Genomic DNA, 19,411 nt, shown 5'->3' with positions numbered 1-19,411 from the left:
AATTTAGGTAAAAGAGGTAAGGCAATAATTATCATTTATGAGTAGTTATTTTTTAAACCATTATTTTAGGGGATTTGTTAGTGGATTAATGATATGGAAAAATCTGGACCCTTTATTATAAAGATTAATAGAACTTTATACAGTAGAGTACCCTAGGAACTCTAGAAAATCTCAATTCATATAATTATTCTTTCTTCTCTTTTTGGTTGAATATCCCATGTGTTTATTCAAATTACCCTACTCCTTTTGTTTTCTTTGGAATAATTGCAATAACAATACTTCTTTCTTTGTCCATTTCCACTAATTTTTAAGGGTAAGAGTTCTCTGACATTTATAATATTGTATGTTGCAAGTTAGCAATACTTCTCTCCCTTTTCAAGAAAATAGTCTGTAGCTCTACTATAGTTGGGTGTGGGTATGGGTGTGGAGTAGGGAATTGCTTCATCACCTAAAAAAAAGAAAGAAAGAAAGATTAGTTGGTAGATGAAATATGCCATGATATTATAAATCAAGGCATTCAGTAATTCTTTAATTCAACATATCAAATTAAATTTTAGGGATTATAAAAACCTTCTTTAATTTTTTTATTAGAATTAAGGATGTGTTTAGATACCACTTATTTTGCTAAAATTGAAAAATTATTGTTAAAAGTACTATAGATAAAATTAAAAATTAGTTGAAATAGTACAATGGAGCCCATAAATAGTGCTAAAAAGTGTAGTGAAACCCGTAAATAATAGTAAAAATAAACTAAATAGTGAAATAATTTTAATTTTTAATCTCTACCCAAACACAGATTAAATTATTATTGAAGCTTAAGAAAGAGCTTTTTTTTAGTCTTGAGTTTGGTAGATAGCATGTATGTCATATATATATATATATATATATAATGGAACCGATTTGATGGTAGGACATGATCTTTTGTCGTTGCACTAAAAATGCAAGAAAATGTAACATATAAACTATTTTTAATAAACTACTTTTAATAAAATCGCTAATAAGTACAAGTGCCTTTTTTGGGGTCAAATGATCCTATCACTACCCCTATATTTAAATTGGTTCACATGCATGCAGCTCCTTGTGATTTGATACCTTATTTTATAAATATTCTCATTTCATAATCGAGATTCTTTGCATTCTTGTGTGATGAGGTAATACATCCAAAAGTTATTTTGCTAATTCTTTACTAAATTAAGTACGATCATCATAGAGTAATCTATTTCTCATCATCAGAGTTATATCCACAAAAATTATATAATTACAAAGTAAAAGGTTAAAAACAAAAATAGAAACAAAAAACAAAAAATTGAGCGATTGTAATTCAGTCAAATTGGTGATTATTGTGTTTCAATCTAATTTACATAGGAATTCAAGATATATATCAGAAGGATATTAGATAGTACCATGAATTTTTTATTTTTTAAATAAATAAAAAGAAGAAGAAGAAGAATTAAGAATGCTAAAATCAATTATCTGTCATGAATAATATTCAATAATCACAGTCACGTGGAAATCAAAAATTGTATTTGTGGGAACACAATCTATTTGTCCGCTTTGGGGGGCAAGTTTGGGCATGCTTAAAGCGCAACGTTCCAAGCTTCTATCCCCTCACGGCTTTGTCCTCAAGTAACATGGGAAGTCTTTGAGACTTGTCCCACATCGACAAGAGAAGCGCCCCACCTATGCCTCATAAGCATGAGCTCATGGCATAAGTGTACCACTACTACATTACAGGAGCCTCTCAGGTGCGAGACACATTTGCTGCCACACTTCATTATCAGCTGGCCTATAGACTTCAGAATCATGCTTTTGATATAGCAGTACCAGAATTAGCCCAATCCAATAAAGCTCTCTTGATTCAAGTAGATCCAAGGATGACGCCAATGTGTACATTTGTTCCAAGACAGCTTAACAAGGAACAAATGACCTCTATCTTCCTAGAGTCATGGATTACAAAATATGAGATGCTTCATCAGGCAAATAAGCCAATGCCAATTCAGTCAAATGAGCCTTTCTTTATCAAAAAAGCAAATGGTGAAGTGGAGACAAGAAGACAAAGTGTTTGAGGAGGACTATCCACGAAGAAAGAAGAAACCTTCTCAGCAAAAACTCAAAGAAAGATATGAAGCAGGAGATCCAAAAGTTGACCTCCTTGGAGAACCATCTGGAAAGTTTGATTATTATGTTCTCTATCTCAGAACCAAAAAGCAACCTCTTTCTTCTCCCTCCCCATGCAAAGAAAAGCATGACCAAAACCAAAAACCTCCATTAATCCCATATTACCAGAAAGTCCTTCCTCAATTATCAAAATGTCAACATCTTCTTAATGGCCAAACCTATACACAAAATCCTTTACCATGTTATATGTTTGATCAAGCTTCATCTTCCTATACACAGGATTTTCCTCCATTAGAGAGTTTTGACCATCCCCAAACCAACACCAAACATGTCTAGAAAATCAAAAATACTGATGGAACCAAAAAACAAGTTTCATCGGCAGAAGCAGCCTTAAACTGGCAAGCAGAAAATGTTGTAACTCAAAACCAAGTCCTTTCAAAGATTTTGGATAACCAGCAAAAGATGACTAAGGCGGTCACTCAAACCTTTTCATCTTCAAATTTCCTTATTGAAGATTTGAAGAAGAAAATAAAGGCACTTGAACAAGAATTGGTAACTATTACTTCCACAGTCAAAGATTTGTCTGTTTCCTTCCCTCTTATTGGACATAAAGAAAACGAAAGAAAACAGTTGTTGCTACAACTTCAAGCCATGGAGGGACCACAGAAAGAAGCCACTCAGACTCCTCCGATCCATGTTCATATGCCTTTTCAACCTCGCCAATCATTATATAAGGACTTGTCATTACCCTTGACCTCTCCATTTTCCTCAATCTCTCCATATCAAAATCTTCAACCACTAGCCATAACACATCCTGACCATAATCCTTTTAAACCAAGTGGAATTCTTCCTGCTATAATATATTCAATTCCACCACAACCATAGCCCTATACTAAACCACAAAATGACCCTTCTCCTATCAAAAAAGACAGAACCATTATACTAACCTCCTGACCCAATTGTTAGTGCTTCTTCAAGACCCCTAGATATGAATATGTTGACTATAGACCCTGACCCCCCAAACCCAATTTCATCATTCCTCAAAACCCTCACCCTTGATGATTCAAAAGAACCTTTTGTGCTCCCTATAATTGAAGATTTTGATTTGGATTTGTCTGATCTTGGCCTCGATGAAGTGTTTATGACAAATGCAGAACCAAAAGTGGAAGAAGAGGATGATGTTCTCCGCCCGCCTCCACCACCACCAATATTCCCTCCACCACCTTCTATCCCAGAATACCAAACAAGGCTGACTTACTCATCAACCACTAACTCCAAACATTTGTTTACTCTTGATAATGTTCCTGCTTCTAAATGGCATGAAGAGTTTTTTAATATGTACTCGTGGTGCATATTTGAACTTCAAGCCCCAAATGCCACTGTCTCCCAGATTATTGCCAAATTTGTTGCAAGGATTACAAGAAGATTAAGAGAATGGTGGATTAATTTAGGAGAATACAGACAAAGACAAGCAACTCAATGCAATACATTGGAAGACTTTTTCACGGTTTTCCATAATGAATTTCTTGGCTCTGCGACTCATTACACAGAAGTAGCACGGGAAGAATTTCTACAAATGAAATGCTATTCATTTGAAAGAAAAGATTTGGAGAAACATTTTGACAGAATGTCGAGGAGATACTACTCTTTTAATGGTATGGATGATATTAATTCCAAGCACACTTTTCTCAACTCCCTTCCAGAACCATTGGGAGATGAAACTCTCCGCATGATGAATCTTCAAAAAATAACACTGCAGCAAGTTTCCTTGGGAGAAATTTATCAGCATATGCTTATTGTTTTGGAGAAACTTTGCAACCAGGGGAAATTTCTTTCAAAGATTGACAAGATTCATAGCAAACTCAAGAACAACTATAAAAGAAAAGATTTGCAAATTAAGTGCTATGACAAGAATTGTACCTGTCCAACAAAAAGAAGACCTCACTTCAAGAAATATTCCTGGAAGAAAAGGCATTACGCAACCCAAAAGAAGAAATCCTTCAGAAGGAAGAAATGGAAATTCCTTAGAAGAAAGCAGTTCAAAGGGAAAACTTCAAAAGTCTGTTTTGTATGGAGGAGACCGGGCCACTTTGCAAAAAATTGTCCAAAAAAGGAAAAAGCAGCAAAACTCCTAAAGCAAGCTCAAATCCATGCAGATGGCACTCCCTTCTTAGATGTAGAGTCACTTTTTTCACTAGATGATGATTATTCACCCCAAGTCTTGGCAGTTATGGCCTATTCTACTTCTGAGGAAGATTCAAATCTACAATGAAAAAGATTCAGACCCAGAAATCCAAAGCATCTTTACATCTCAGCCTATTATAGCCCCCCTAACTAGTCCCACACCCATAGCCCGAGTAAATATTCTCCTTGATACTTATATCAGACCTATTCCAATAATAGCCTTGTTCGATACAAGAGCAGCGGCAACAATTCTCCACCCTAAAATATTACTCAGAGAATTTTGGTTACCCCATCACCAGATGTTCAGAGCAACAAATGGAGAAACATTTCTAATCACCCTAAAAAACAAGCCTATCCTCATCAGAATTTTCCCAACCCTTACCATTAAGCATCAAGTCCTTGGATCCCCTTTTACAGGTAGAGACCTTCTTATAGGATTTGACCTCCTTCATCAAATACCAAGCCTCAGATGGTCCTCAAAAGGACTTTTGCATAAACAACACATTCTCACTTGGATCCAAGTTCCTCATCTATTCACAGTTGATCCCTTTGACTCTTTGAGATTTCAGATTATCAATGAATGTTGTGCAAGCAGCCACTCTGAATTTCTCCTTAAAAACCCAAATCCTTTGTGGAAAAACCCAAAATTTTTCATCCATTTACCTTTTAAAAAAAATGAAGATGTTAACCCCACAAAAGCCAGTCACAGAGGAATGAATCCAGAACACTTAACCTTGGCCAAATAAGAACTATCTACTCTCCTTTCAGAAGGCCTCATTGAACCCACAACCTCTTCATGGGCATGTGAAGCCTTTTATGTCAACAAGCATGCTGAGCAAATTCGAGGAAAACTCAAATTGGTGATTAATTATCAGGATCTCAATAATTTCCTTGCAGATGATAAGTTTCCTTTGCCAAATAAGAGTGCTCTTTTTCAGCATCTTTCAAATGCCAGAATATTCTCAAAGTTTGATCTTAAGGCAAGATTTTGGCAATTAGGAATTCATCCAGAAGAAAGATACAAGACGGCATTCTGCATCCCAGGCCATCATTATCAATGGACTGTCATGCCCTTTGGTCTTAAAAATGCTCCATCCCAATTCCAAAAGGCAATGGTAACATTGTTACAGCCCCTCTTGGCAAATGCATTAATCTATGTGAATGATATCCTCTTGTTCTCAAAGGATGAAGAGTCCCATGAAAAGTTACTCACTGAATTTTATAATTTGGTGAAATCTCAAGGGATAATGCTTTCAGAAAAGAAAATGATCATAGGACAGTCTTCCATAGACTTTTTGGGAGTAAATATTTCAGATGGAAAGTATATTTTGCAGCCTCACATAGCCGTTTCTCTTGGGGAATTTCCAAATAAGCTCACAAATGCCAGGCAGATACAACAGTTTCTTGGGATTATCAATTATATATCAGACTTTAACCCAAAGATATCTAAATACAGGAGTTGTTTAGCTTAATTGCTAAAGAAATCACCTCCAGAATGGAATACTGTTCATACAGAGGCTGTTCAACAATTGAAAAAATTAGTTGAAAGACTCCCCCATTTGCAAATTTCTGGACCAGGCAAACGAATAAAGCAGACAGACGCAAGTGATGAATACTAGGCAGCAGCTCTTTTTGAAGAAATTCATGACAAGAGAAGTATTTGTGATTATAAAAGTGGTGCATTCAAGCTTTCAGAACTTCATTACCACTCCACTTTCAAAGAGATTCTAGCAGTTAAACATGGGATTGAAAAATTCCAATTTCATCTTCTTAGGCATAATTTTTTTAATAGAAATGGATATGTCTTCCTTTCTCAAGATGCTCCAGTTCAAAAGGAAAATGCTCCCACATCCTCAGCTACTCAGATGGTCAAATTGGTTTTCACAATGGTCTTTTCAAGTAAAACACATTAAAGGCAAAAATAATCTAATCACTGACTACCTGTCTAGAAAGCCTCCTGTCCTTAATACTACTATTATTCCTCCACCCCTATGTGTATATCCTATCACTGATCCATCCTCATCCTCAGCGCCCCCCTCCCCCTAACAGACCCTGATGATATCCTTACCATGATAGAAACCCTCCCTCCAAAAATAAAAGACCAAATAAAAACTTTGACCCTTCAAGCCAGAACTAAAAGAATTATTAGAACCATACATGAATACCTTAAAAAACACTAGTGTCACTTCCTAGCTGTTTTCCCTGACATAGATCAACCATGGAAAACCCCTTTTGCCTTTTGGATAACCAACTAGAATGTTGCACATTACCTCTACATGTGGTATTTACTCAATGAGTATTACCTATGTCTTCATTTTATACCAAAGTTTTACAGATATATTTTCCCTCATGGAAATAAATATTTTCACAAATTCTAGCTTGAAATTTTGAAAAATGATGCCCATAATGGTGAATGGATAAACTATCCAAAAACAGAACACTCAAGATTTGGTTATAAAATCACTTCGGCGTGTTTAGTAGCCAAGCTCAATTCCAAAAATGATATCCGAGCAAACAGAATTTTCCACCCTGCAGAGATGCATTGGGTCACCAATTCAAATGGCACCCTCCATATACATACAGATGTTCATTGGGTATCCTGTTTTTATGCTCTTACAATGGCAGAATCTCTTAATAAAGGAATCTTCCCTGAAATAATACCAATTGATCCAGATGTTTGCAGACAACAATGGCCACATGAAGATCATTGGGAAATGCCAAATCCCTTTATTGGACATGATGACCCTCACTATCATAACCATGATCCAGATGATGATGTTGATGAAGAATAGTTCCAAGGAAGAAATGGATGAGACTAGACATCTTTTATACTTAAAAATTTTTTTTTTTTTTTTTTTTTTTTTTTTTTTTTTTTTTTTTGAAAGTCCTAGAAACGTCTTCATACGTCACCTCATCAGTCCCAAGCACTATCTACTCTCCTTTGTCAGAAGTGTATCTAAGGCAATTTACTCATGCAGATTGGCCCCTACTTGCACTGACACCTGTTGACTAGAGCTTCTACTTTTCAGAATCTTATCCTGAGCATTAATACGTTGGCAGATCCTTATCCGGTAGAGGACACTTCATAAGCCAGGCCCTTGCCTTTCTCGACACTTGTAAATCCATGAATTAGGCCCCTACTTTTTCCAGAATGTATTATGTATGTTGTATGGTCTATAAATAGAGTCCTTGTAAGCCTGAGAAGGCAAGAGAGAGTGAGGAAAGACTCCATAGTTATGATAAGTTCTTCCAAGTCCTTCTAAGTTTCATATGTCTGATGTAAAAAGGTTGTTAAATATAATAATATCTTTTGGTTTGTTGTATCTTGCTCTGTGTTCCATTTCTTATGTTCATACTATCTTTTATATTTTCTTAGTAGTCCTCGTTATTTACCAGTTTTTATAATTTCCATATTCCATAATCTTCTTACACCCCCTGTTTTCCCGAGCTTCTATCCCCTCACTTGAAGACAAAGCCGTGAGGGGATAGAAGCTCGGGACGTTGCGCTCTAAGCATGCCCAAACCTGCCCCCCAAAGCGGACAAATAGATTGTGTTTCCACAGTATTCTTAGGAAAGAAAATTCACATAGCTATAGGAAAATCATGTTAATTAACTACATATGACATGAAAGTACATAACATATTGAGACTATGTACATGCAAGGAGCAACAAAAGTAATTAATTAATATGTGCAAAGCTTAATTATTATAATGATGATATGCCGACCCTCTAAATAAGTTGAGCAGTAAGTGCGGTCTGAAATGCACTTGGTGAAAGAGGAATGATGAGTTTTGAATTAGTTTGCATAGTGCAACGTACTGTTAAGTGCTTATATATGCATAGTTTGGTGCGGGCAAAAACAAAGACAAGGAAACAAAGTCAAAAGTTTGTCGGCGTTTAACAACAATATGAGGTTCATATTTTCTTTTCATTGGCTAATGCATCGCTTTTTGGTTGGTCATATGGTCCATTACAATATACAATGAATGAGAATGTCAAAATTGACTCATGGTATTTACTTTGTTTACGTGTCTTCCAAAGGACCTTGATTAGAGGATTATATTGGACTTCTTTAATTCATCTGTGTCAAAAATTAGCACAAAGTTTGAGAGAGAGAGAGAGAGAGAGAGATTTTATATTTTTATTGAAGGCTCAAATTAAGGATGTGCTTTCCTAATACATTTTAGCCATAGATTTTGATTTTCATGTGAGTATCATGAACTTGTGAATTCATGTTCTGAAAGATGTATGAATCTGCTTAACCCTTCGATTTGATGCATCTTAACCATTGTAATGGTGATGGAACATTATCTTCTTTAAATGTTTGCATGGCATTCTTAAAAGTTAAAACTTAAAAGTGAAGCACCATCACCCATTAAATAAATAATCAATAATAATAATAATAAAGTTAAGCACCATCTCTACAAATAACTATTGCCAAAATTTGCCAAGGTAGAGAATTACAACTTTTTAATTGTAGTATAACATATTGGCCAATGCAATAGAAATGTTGGATTTTTTTATAACTTGGAATGATTTTTCAATACTTCTTTTCCAATGACTATTATCCAATATCCTTTTTAAGGGTTTATTTTTTATTTTTTATTTTTTATGTTTTTGGATAAACACTTAATTGGGGGAAAAGGACGGGGTAAAACACTTTCTCTTTTTCTCTTTTGCCTTTTTAGTTTTTTTTACCAATCAGAGGTATATTATTATGACTAAAACTTATTACACACACGGGCGTATGCATGTATTTTATAACTAAAAACATGGATTCAACCCAGAATTTGTGGTTAATAAGTCTAGATTCATTTATGTTTCGTGACACTTGGCAGTAATATATAGGTTTGTCGGCAAAGGAAGTCAATGTTGAATTGCATGCCAACTTAATCATGCATGATCTTTGTAATGCTTTGATTTTATGGTACAAAGCAAAGGTGTTTGAGATCAAAGCGGGAGACAAGTGGAGACAGAGCATATGAATCCTAAGTGGATCCGATGAATATTATTATATATGTATTTAAAAATTTAAAAATCCTATATGCACATGTACAAAAAAGTTCTTGATAAATTTGGGGACTGACACCTATGAGTCAAAACTACATATCCATATCATGTTAAAAAGCCAATTTTCACTCCACATTGTCCACAAACTTCTGACTTTAATTGTGAGAAAAATCAAGAATTATTTATCTTTATGTAGTATTTGATATTAAGGATCACAGCCTTGTCAAACCATTAATTACTTAGAAAATGCTAAAAGTAATTATAATTTTATTTTAAAAGATTTACAAACTGACAACAATAAAAATAATAATCGGTATTATATGAACAATACTATTATAAAAATTTTATAAATTTTTTTGTTTTGTTTTAAAAGTTGACACATCAACTCATAAAACTAATATATTCACACTTGCAAAATCCCTAACTTCTCAAAATGACTTTGATTCTAATAAACTATTAAACAATTTTCGGCAAGATGTATTGTGCATGATTTAGCTTTCATTCTTTAAAATGACCCGTATTTGATATGACTCTTGGAAAGTTAAAATTAATGTGGAAGTTGGCTATGAATGGCAACCTCATTGCTAGGTCTTTGCAACTTTGTGGATTGGAATAAAGGAGGAAGCTTTTACTTTTTCGGTTTTTCCCACTATTTTCTTGATATGGCCTGCTTTAGTGCATTGTGTCAAATAGTCAAACAAAACTGTGATTAAGAATGGTATTATCGAAATCCAATCTTAAGATAGTGCTTCAATTCAATTTATTTCACAATGAATATGTGGCCCTTGTTTCAATTGGGAGTGGTTATTAAGCCTTTTCAAGCACTTGCCATCTTAACTCTTAAAATAAACAATTTAATCTAATTATTTTTTTTGATAAATCGATAGTTACAATAATAAGAGAGGGTTAATTTTAATCTTGGAAGACTTTATTGGAAACTATAAAAAAAAAAAAAGCTAAGTGAGAAGTCCCTTAGAAACACCCAACCATGTTGAAACAAAAACTATTTGGAAAGTATCAATGCTATCTTAAAAATCACCAACACTTTCTTGGGATGCTAAAGAAAGTTACATTGTAATATTTCCTAGCTTACATAATGCTGAGAAAATGTAGTAGCTCAGTGTTGAGCAATGCTGTAAAATTGTATATTTATTTTTTAAAATGACATTAGAAGAAAAAATATATTACTTGATTAAAAAGATTAGTGTCAAGTGCCAGCACGTCTTTTTTATTTTAATCAACACTCATTTTACGTTGAAGTAAACTCTATTCCACTCATTGATTTTAGCAATATTCCTAAAGTCAAAAGTTTCTACGCACATATTGTATAATAAATCATTTTGCACGACATATCAAGCTCTTTTGGCTAGTCAAGACAATTGAGTATAGAAATAGATTGTTACTATTGCATTTTCTTCTGATTGAATTCCACATAAGTTTCAAATTCAACTCATCCAATATAATTCAAAGAATCTTATCCCAACTTTTTGAAAAAGGTTGGAAATTAAGATGAACCTTTTTGAGAAAGGTCGAGAGATAACTCTTAAAAATATACTAAGGTACATGGGCACATATGAAAGGTTGGCAGTGGCAGCCTTGTCATCCAAAAGTATTCATTTTAAATCAGATTGAGAAGGACGTTACTAAACACTATAAAGGGTTGCTGTTACACGATTACTATAATAACAATCCAAATTTATATAAGTTTACATAGACTGATGTAAGAGTTGTTTGAAATAGAATGTACAAATTTTACCTCTTATATTATTATACATGGATTGATGTGAGAGTTTTTAGTTCGAAAAATCCTCAAAATATTTTATAGATATCTCACTTCTTTTCTTTCCCTTACAATAAACATAAAAGGGGAATTCCAGTTTAGGTTTGGATTTGGGATTTAGAGTTTATGCAAACAAGCTTAGCCGAACTTAAAATTACTTTTTGTTTCAGCTTTAAACAAATAAGCATTTATTTAGTAATTAAGGATAATAAATGAATAATAGATGAAAGCTTTATAGGTGTAAGCGCCGAACTTATGCCAAAAGATCCCCCCCCCGAACTAAATGTTTTTATTAAAAATATCGAAAAATATTAATTGAATTACAAAACTCTCAGCATCCCAAAAGTTTTAAACAAATTAACATATAATAAAATTGTTCATGATAGGATTTTCAGACCTTACAACTATCTTGGCAAGGACAATGACATTGAGTTAATTTGCGCTAGGAATCAGTTGCCAAACCAAGAACTTGGTCTTATACTTGAAAGATGTATGTCTAAGCGCATTGGCAAGACGTGAATAAAAGTGAAATGGCTGCGAAAGCATTGAGAAGTCCCTTGTTTTGGACATTCACACACCGACACACACACAAGGCCAGTGAGAAACTTAACACATTATACCGTATTTGTTTAACGTGTTATGTGTATCTTTAAACCGCAAATTATTGTGTATTGTATGTGGCAAAGGATAACTACATCATTTTTGTTCTATATGTGGTTCACTTTGAAGATACTGGAGATTTTCATCATGACGCCTTTTTTATATGTCGGCAAGGACGGACCTATCTCTATATGTAAACAGTCATTCAAAAGGTCTTGAGTCGTATCACAATGACTGTTGATGACTACAATTTTATTGTAGAGCATGACCCATTTCTAGATTCTCAAGAAAGTGTGATATTCCACATCTTTACCTTATTTCTCATGTGATAATGGAGAGAGGATAAGAGCCTTGGCTATATATTCTGAATTTGAAGAATCTCTTTTCCTTTTTATTCGAAAAAATGGGACTTAATGGTAATGATCATTATTTTCGCCTACTTAAACCCTATTATGCATGATATGAAACTATTCACACAATAGTGAAACTTGTCAAAACTTGCCACTACTTGAATTCACAACTTTCAAAGTTGTAAGTGTGATAGATTGCAAGGATTTCCTACTACTAAGAAACCACTATCATACTCGTAAGTGTAATGGTTCACAAAAGTGTCCTACTGCTAAGCCACTTGTACACGATGAATTTGTTGAATCACTTTAATCTCTTTCTTGCGGTACATTTATTCAGTCAAACAGATATAACTTGGACAATGGAGTATGGACACAATTCAACCTACTACTTTGTGAAAAGCAAAATAAGACTAAAGACAGTTTCATTCAAACTTTCAAAGTACCAAACCGTTTTCAAATACCCTCTAACAATTCACTTTCATAAATTTCAAAGAAAGTCGGTAGTTGGGCACTTCAAAGGGTTCTCTACATAATTGATAATTGTCACTTTCTTTATGCGGAGCCTGTTTCCACTCACTTTCATTCCTCTTTCTCCTTTTGTTAACTTCAGGCCATTTTGGAACTTGAGCTTATGCTGCTATCTTTATCATTCTATAAAACAAAACTCACCATCAAATAATTTAATAGACTTGATTTTCTCACTGAATTTGGATACCGTTTATTTGCTAAAAACACTGCAGTAAAATAATTTTTAAAAATGTAAATAATGCCGTAAAACCCAAAAATGCATTAATATGTGCATTTTTGTGTTTTTGATTAAGTTGTGGATAATGCTGTGAGACCTAACTAAAAATGCAAACACCACAAATGCACTATTGTACATGGTTGCCTATTTTAAACGCTGGGTCTCAATCTTCAAATTTGCACGATTTGATTACATGGTTGCGTATTTTAATTTCAGTTTGGAAGCACTATTGTATATGCTTTTTTTATTTAAAAAAAAAAAAAAATTTTGCCTGGTGAGACAGTTCTACACGTTTGTGCTTTGTAGGTCTCTCTTGTTGCTCCCACCACAAGACCATAATCACATTTTTTCTGTTTTTTTTAATTATTAAAAAAATAGTATTTTCCAGTCATTAATTACTCATATTCCATTCCAAGGTTTTTCTCGTGGTTTTAATTAAATACATTAATTGCTGAGGATATAATCCACATGTTTCTCAGCATGATAAAAAGAACAACAACAGCAGTACAGCACAACTAAATGCTAATGACGACCTTAAATTCAGAAGGTTTGAGATTTGACACACCAAAAAAATAAGAAAAATTTTATTAATAAGCACTATAAGACGAATGAGTATTAATAATAACTACAAATTTTATAGGAAAAGGAACCCCTAACCTACTTAAAGAGACTCAGAGAAACTTCTAAAAATTCATGATATATAAATAAGTGGTTACAAGACTCCAAATTGTTAGAGGAGAAAAGGGAGAACGAAAAGTGATATTAGACTAAAAAATTACCTAAACAGATAAAATAGATGGTTTGATGACAGAAATGGATTCTCTTATTGCGAAAGTTGTTGCGTTGATTAATCATAGACTATAACCTAAGGTTTGACAAATACATAAGTATTCGCATTAGCTCGTACAAAAATTTGTCTATTTTAGTATAAGAATTTACTTTTTCTATTATTCATTTTTTCTAAACAACACTCCACATCAGATTATCTATTTTACACTACATTTCATTAAAATATTAACTTTTTTTTTTGTAATTTTTTTCTCTTTTTTCACACATAGTAACCATTGTCCATTTTTCAAAATACCCCACGTCAGATTATTTATTTTACACTACATTTCATTAAAATATCAACTTTTCTTGATTTTTGTAATTTTTTCTCAACCATTATCCACTCTCTCCTTTCATCCTTAAGATACGTAAAGAATGAATAGTGTTAATGTTTATACACAAGCTGATGTGAGTCATTTTTAGGCTAAATTGTGTCTATACATTTTTCTTTTATGGAAGGACTTATGTGAATGCTCATAGGATAACAAAAATCATCTATCCATTTGAAGTACTTTGTTTTATACTCCAGTGATCACATGCCATTTGTAATGACCTAAGGGATAACTAAATACATTTGTGTTATATTGGTTAGTTAAGTTATAACTGGAGTTACTCGTAAGTACTTATGTACTTCAATTTGACCTAGTAAATACACGAGTAACTACATTTTTGGTTGAAATGAAGATTTTAATATTCTACATGCTAATATGTGCTAATAATTTTATGTAGTGGTGTGGCATTTGATTTTTTTTTTTTTTTTTCAAATTTAAACCAAGTTTCAGAAAGAAACGTCCTTATCACCCTAAAACTATGATTACAATAGGATCTTCAACTTTGAAGCACAATTGGGATTTGCAATAATATATCCACCGACTAACTTATGTCCAATGCCAGGCTTTTGATAAGTCAAAAGGTTTTACATTTCATCTACAAGCTAGAAGTCAAATATGCCTAGCTAGCTAGTAAATTAGTTCACATTAGGCAGCTTATTAAAAATCCAAAAATAGGTAGGAATATGATTATCCTATTAAATGTCAATGTAGGATAAGGACTTAATATGGTGAGGGTGGATATCCTGTAGTTTGATTTCCTTTTAAGGCTAAGATCGGTTATTGTGCTATTTCCAACCCATGATAATTAGATACCTTGACCACAAAAGTAGTTTTTTTTTTTTTTTTTTTTTTGGGGGGTGGGGGGTGGGGGGTGGTGTGTGGGGGAGATCCACATATTTCTTTTCTTATTGAATGGGCTAGTGTAATAAGCAAGTGTATCAATTGTGATCTTTCTTGATGTGGACAATAGAGGAAGAGGGTTGGTTCAATAAGTTGGGAAGTACTAGTAAATTTTTATTATGGCCAATGTCTGCCAAGTATAAGAAATCCAAGAGCCTGTGTATAAAGCTAGCTCCTTAAACACTCACCAAAGAAGGTGGCACTGATTAAAATGCTTCTCCAACTGCCTCACCACTAACTTGACTTATTTGTCATCTCTTCTCAATTCAACTGTCAAAATCATCTTTATAAGTCTCTCACTAGTAATTAGCATCTCTTGCAAGAACATGTCATTGCATTTTCTTGAATAAAGCATGGTGCAATCATATAATAATTCAAAATAAATTTTCTTAAATAAAATAAGAGAAGAATGTATTACAAAAGTAATGAGAAATTCAAAAAATTTCACAATATTTTTAGAAATACAATTAAACAATGAAAAAATAAGTAGGTTTTTTTTTAAAAAAAATTCAGTTGACATAGAATATTTTACTTCGAAACAAACGAACTTAAGTATTTGTGTACCATTTAACGGTGTCCTATAATCCATGGTAAGATGTTGCACACATGGCCTTTAAATGGTTCATGACTTCCCAAGTGAGCCTTGTTGTGAAAAAGATTCAATGCCTTCCCCTGCATTGCCTTTCAATTCATTTTGTTTGGTTTTAAATTTTTTTTTTTTTTTAATATATAGATCCATTGAATACATATCAGATTTATGAGCTAAACAATGAGAGGTAGTCCTCTTTTCCCTCAGACCCAACAACCCCTTGTCGGCTTAGAATTATTCTTTTCTTATCAAGGCCTGTTTACCTCAATCTGGGACTCCGATATGATGACGATATGGTGAGGCAAACCTTTCCAACAATGTAGTCTACCACTACAGTTCTATCATCTATGAATCCAGGAAACAAATTTGACTCATCAAATAATTAGTATTTCCCTATTTGTTGAAATTGTTTCAACTTTCATATTGGCTACATAATGATCTTTTGGCGTGTGTTTTCCTTAGTCACAAGCAAAGGGGGTTTAAGGGAAAGAATAGGATATTGTATAACCTACCGATCCAATGGACAAATCACTTTGTCAAATGATCAAAGCAAAAATCACATAAATATAAACAAGTACAATAAATCAAGTACTACAACAAAATTTACGCAGTTTGTCTAAAATAATTTTAGTTATTTAAGTTTTATAAGCAAGTTTTGATTATCAAACCCACTAGCTAGCTAGGTAGGTTGGTCCAAGTATCTTTCACACCACTAGGTTGGTCCAATGTCAAGAAAATGAAGGGTGTCTGAAAAAGACAATCCATTATCCATGACAATATGAGCATTTTTTACCACTTTGCTTTCACGTTGAGCACTGAAAGTAAAGTCAGTGCATCCTTTTCAAGGACCAGTGAATGGTCATAACTTTGTGTGACCATTTGTGAAAGTGGAGAATTTTTTACTTCACTCAGTAAGAGAATAAAGATTTATATAGAAACTTTACTTAATTTAGAAAACTTTTTACTGGAATCCAATGGTAATAAACCTATACTTGCAAAGAATGATTAGCCTAAGAGTGTTCCAATTGGTACAGTTGGGATTGTGAATTGGACTTTTATCAACACAGATGCAAAGAATGTGGGACTGGCACCCAAATGCATTTCCACCATCCTTGTTGCATTGATGCCCTTCCAATCTTTGCTCAAGCACCAACAAAACTAGCTCCATTAATCTCACTTATTCCGTACCAGTGACTCTACTGCTTCACGTTTTGATGTCGCTAGATACCATAATGATAGCCACAAAGACTCGTGATGATTGAAAGTTTTGGATTTTTTTTTTTTTTTCTTTTTTTAAGCTCAAGGCCACAAGTTGTTTGAAGTACTACCGCAACTCTCTCTGTTAAAGGAACCACAATTCAGCTCCCTACAACCATTTTAAAAACAAGCTCACGGGACGTAATGTCAAATGTCATAAAAGACTTAATGGCTCAAACTCTTGCCCAATACAATGCCAGGTCAAACACGACTCCATCGTCCATCGGGTGAAGAAAACTAGTGCTTTAGATATTGGGGCCCACGCAGAAACTAGAGCTTTAGATGCATGCATCCAGGAGAGACAAGTTGGATGGATCATATTCCTATTGAAATTTGCATCCATTGGATTGTTTTTGTCGGACTAACTAGTCCTTGTCGTTTATAATGAAAACATCAAGAAGAATAGTAAATTAAATCGCAAAGCCCCACCTTCTCCAAATCGTCACCGCAAACGTCGTTAATACTCTTACTCAGTCCACTTTAGTACGTAATTTTTAATACCACAAAAAAATTTATAATTTTTGCTATAATTGTCTATCAATTACTTTTTCTCTCTATTATTTATCGTGTGTACGATTCTGATTAAAGTTGTGACTTAAAAGCTAAAAAATTTGCTCCATTTTTCAGCGTTGCCCATCCTCACATGCATTGGCCCTTCTAAATAAATCTCACAGATCTCAAGTACAAAACAACTATTCTGTTTTTGTTTAGACTATTCACAAGTCACAACCCATATCAAATATCAAATAGTCATGATGAAGCAGCAGCAGCAGCAGAGCCAATTTGTCATAGTCACATATCCTGCGCAAGGCCATATAAACCCTGCCTTCCAATTCGCAGAACGCCTCGTTCGCTTGGGAGTGCATGTCACCTTCTTCACTACCATTGGCGCCCACAGTCGAGGCATGATCAAAAGCTGTCCACCTAACGGCTTGTCGTTCGCCACCTTCTCTGACGGCTATGATGACGGAGTTGTACCTATGGACGATGTTGAAAAACAATGGGATCAGCTCAAGCGCAATGGCTCCAAAGCTCTCACTGACCTCATTGTCTCCACCGCCAATAAACAGTGCATAGTCTACACAATGCTTCTACCTTGGGTTGTTGACGTGGCTCGTGAGCTTCATCTTCCTTCCGCCCTTCTTTGGATTCAACCTGCAATGGTTTTCGACATATACTATTACTATTACAATGGTTTTGCCGATGTTATTGGGAAAGACAGTGATGATCGGCCCTCCTGTTCGATACAGTTACCGGGTTTGCCATTACTCGCTGCTCGTGACCTTCCCTCCTTCTTGCTTGCTTCAAACCCATATGCTCTTTTACGCCCTAAATTCCAAGCCCAACTTGAAGCACTTGAAGAGGAGAGCAATCCTAGAGTTCTAGTGAATACCTTTGATGCATTAGAGCCCGAGGCTTTAAAAGCGCTCGGAAAACTTAACTTGGTTTCAGTTGGACCACTAGTTCCATATGCTATTTTGGATGGAAGAGATCCGTCTGATGGCTCAAAAAATTACATCAAATGGCTCAACTCAAAATCCGAATCATCAGTCATTTACATTTCATTTGGAAGCTTATTGGTGTTAAAAAAGCAACAAATGGAGGAAATTGCACGCGGATTGCTGGATTGTGGGAGGCCCTTCTTGTGGGTCATAAGAGCTAAGGAAAGTGGAGAAGAAGAGAAGTTGAGTTGTAGAGAGGAATTGGAACAAATGGGAATGATAGTGCCATGGTGTTCCCAAGTGGAGGTTTTGTCACATCCTTCACTAGGATGCTTTATGACACATTGTGGGTGGAATTCAACTTTGGAGAGTTTGGTTTTAGGGGTGCCAATGGTAGCATTTCCACAACAGTCTGATCAAGGGACAAATGCGAAGCTAATTGAAGATGTGTGGAAGATAGGGGTGAGGGTGAGGGTGACGGTGAATAAAGATGAGATTGTTGAAGGTGATGAGATTAAGAGATGTTTGGAATTGGTTGTGGGAAATGGAGAAAGACGGGAAGCAATTAGAAGGAATGCCAAGAAATGGAAGGAGTTGGCTATGGAGGCTACCAACGAAGTTGGTTCTTCTTCCTATATCAATCTCAAAGCTTTTGTGGATGAGATTGGTGAAGGTAACCTCGTTGTTAAAAGCGTGTAGGTTTGGTGAAGGTAGCCCTCGTCCCAATTTGTGTCCTGATTGAAAGGTGGGATATTATTTATTATTTTGTATTCTTTATAAAAATGTATAAGTTTATAAAATTATCATTAAATAAATTTATCAATTTTTTTNAATTTGCTTTCTATTGAATAACAGTTTTAGTTTTTCAAAAAAAAAAAAAAGTGTTTGTTTTTACATCCATACTTTCTATATTAAAATGTGTAATTTTTGCATTAATTTTGTGTATTAATATAAAATAGGAGAGATAAACAAGTGTACGTAACAAGATATTTTGCTAGGTTGGCAAATCAGCTTAGCAGTTTGGAAAATATATAATTATGGTTTGGTTTGTTTTTTCCAGTAGCTATATGCTTATTACGTCTTCTAAACATTTGTGGATCACATTCTATAATATAAAATTGGTCGATAGCAGCTAGCAAATTACATCTTAATGAAGTTTCTTGTACTTCACTATCTAAAATTAAGCAACCTGTTTCTATTCCAAAAATTAAAAAATTATAATAATAAAAGATTAATCAAATCCAACTTGTGATTTTTTCTTTTTAATGGAAATGT

At 34.2% G+C, this 19,411-nt stretch overlaps 1 protein-coding gene across 1 annotated transcript; it reads left to right on the top strand.

Annotated features, from left to right (window-relative positions):
- The first annotated feature begins 17,276 nt into the window (after positions 1 to 17,276).
- On the top strand, positions 17,277 to 18,956 carry LOC111997435 (phloretin 4'-O-glucosyltransferase-like). Its single transcript, XM_065768892.1, has one exon. It carries the CDS (start codon positions 17,447 to 17,449, stop codon positions 18,833 to 18,835), a length of 1,389 nt encoding a protein of 462 aa, XP_065624964.1. The 5' UTR covers positions 17,277 to 17,446; the 3' UTR covers positions 18,836 to 18,956.
- The last annotated feature ends 455 nt before the right edge of the window (positions 18,957 to 19,411 follow it).

The sequence above is a fragment of the Quercus suber genome, unplaced genomic scaffold, assembly GCF_002906115.3.
Source record: "Quercus suber isolate HL8 unplaced genomic scaffold, Cork oak 2.0 scaffold_1016, whole genome shotgun sequence".
Classification (NCBI taxonomy): domain Eukaryota; kingdom Viridiplantae; phylum Streptophyta; class Magnoliopsida; order Fagales; family Fagaceae; genus Quercus; species Quercus suber.
Note: the sequence above shows the minus strand (reverse complement) of the source record. Positions and strands in the feature narration are given on the sequence as shown.

Coding starts and splice junctions, on each gene's coding strand:
- LOC111997435 (XM_065768892.1), top strand. CDS start 17,447: ATGATGAAGCAGCAGCAGCAGCAGAGCCAATTTGTCATAGTCACATAT.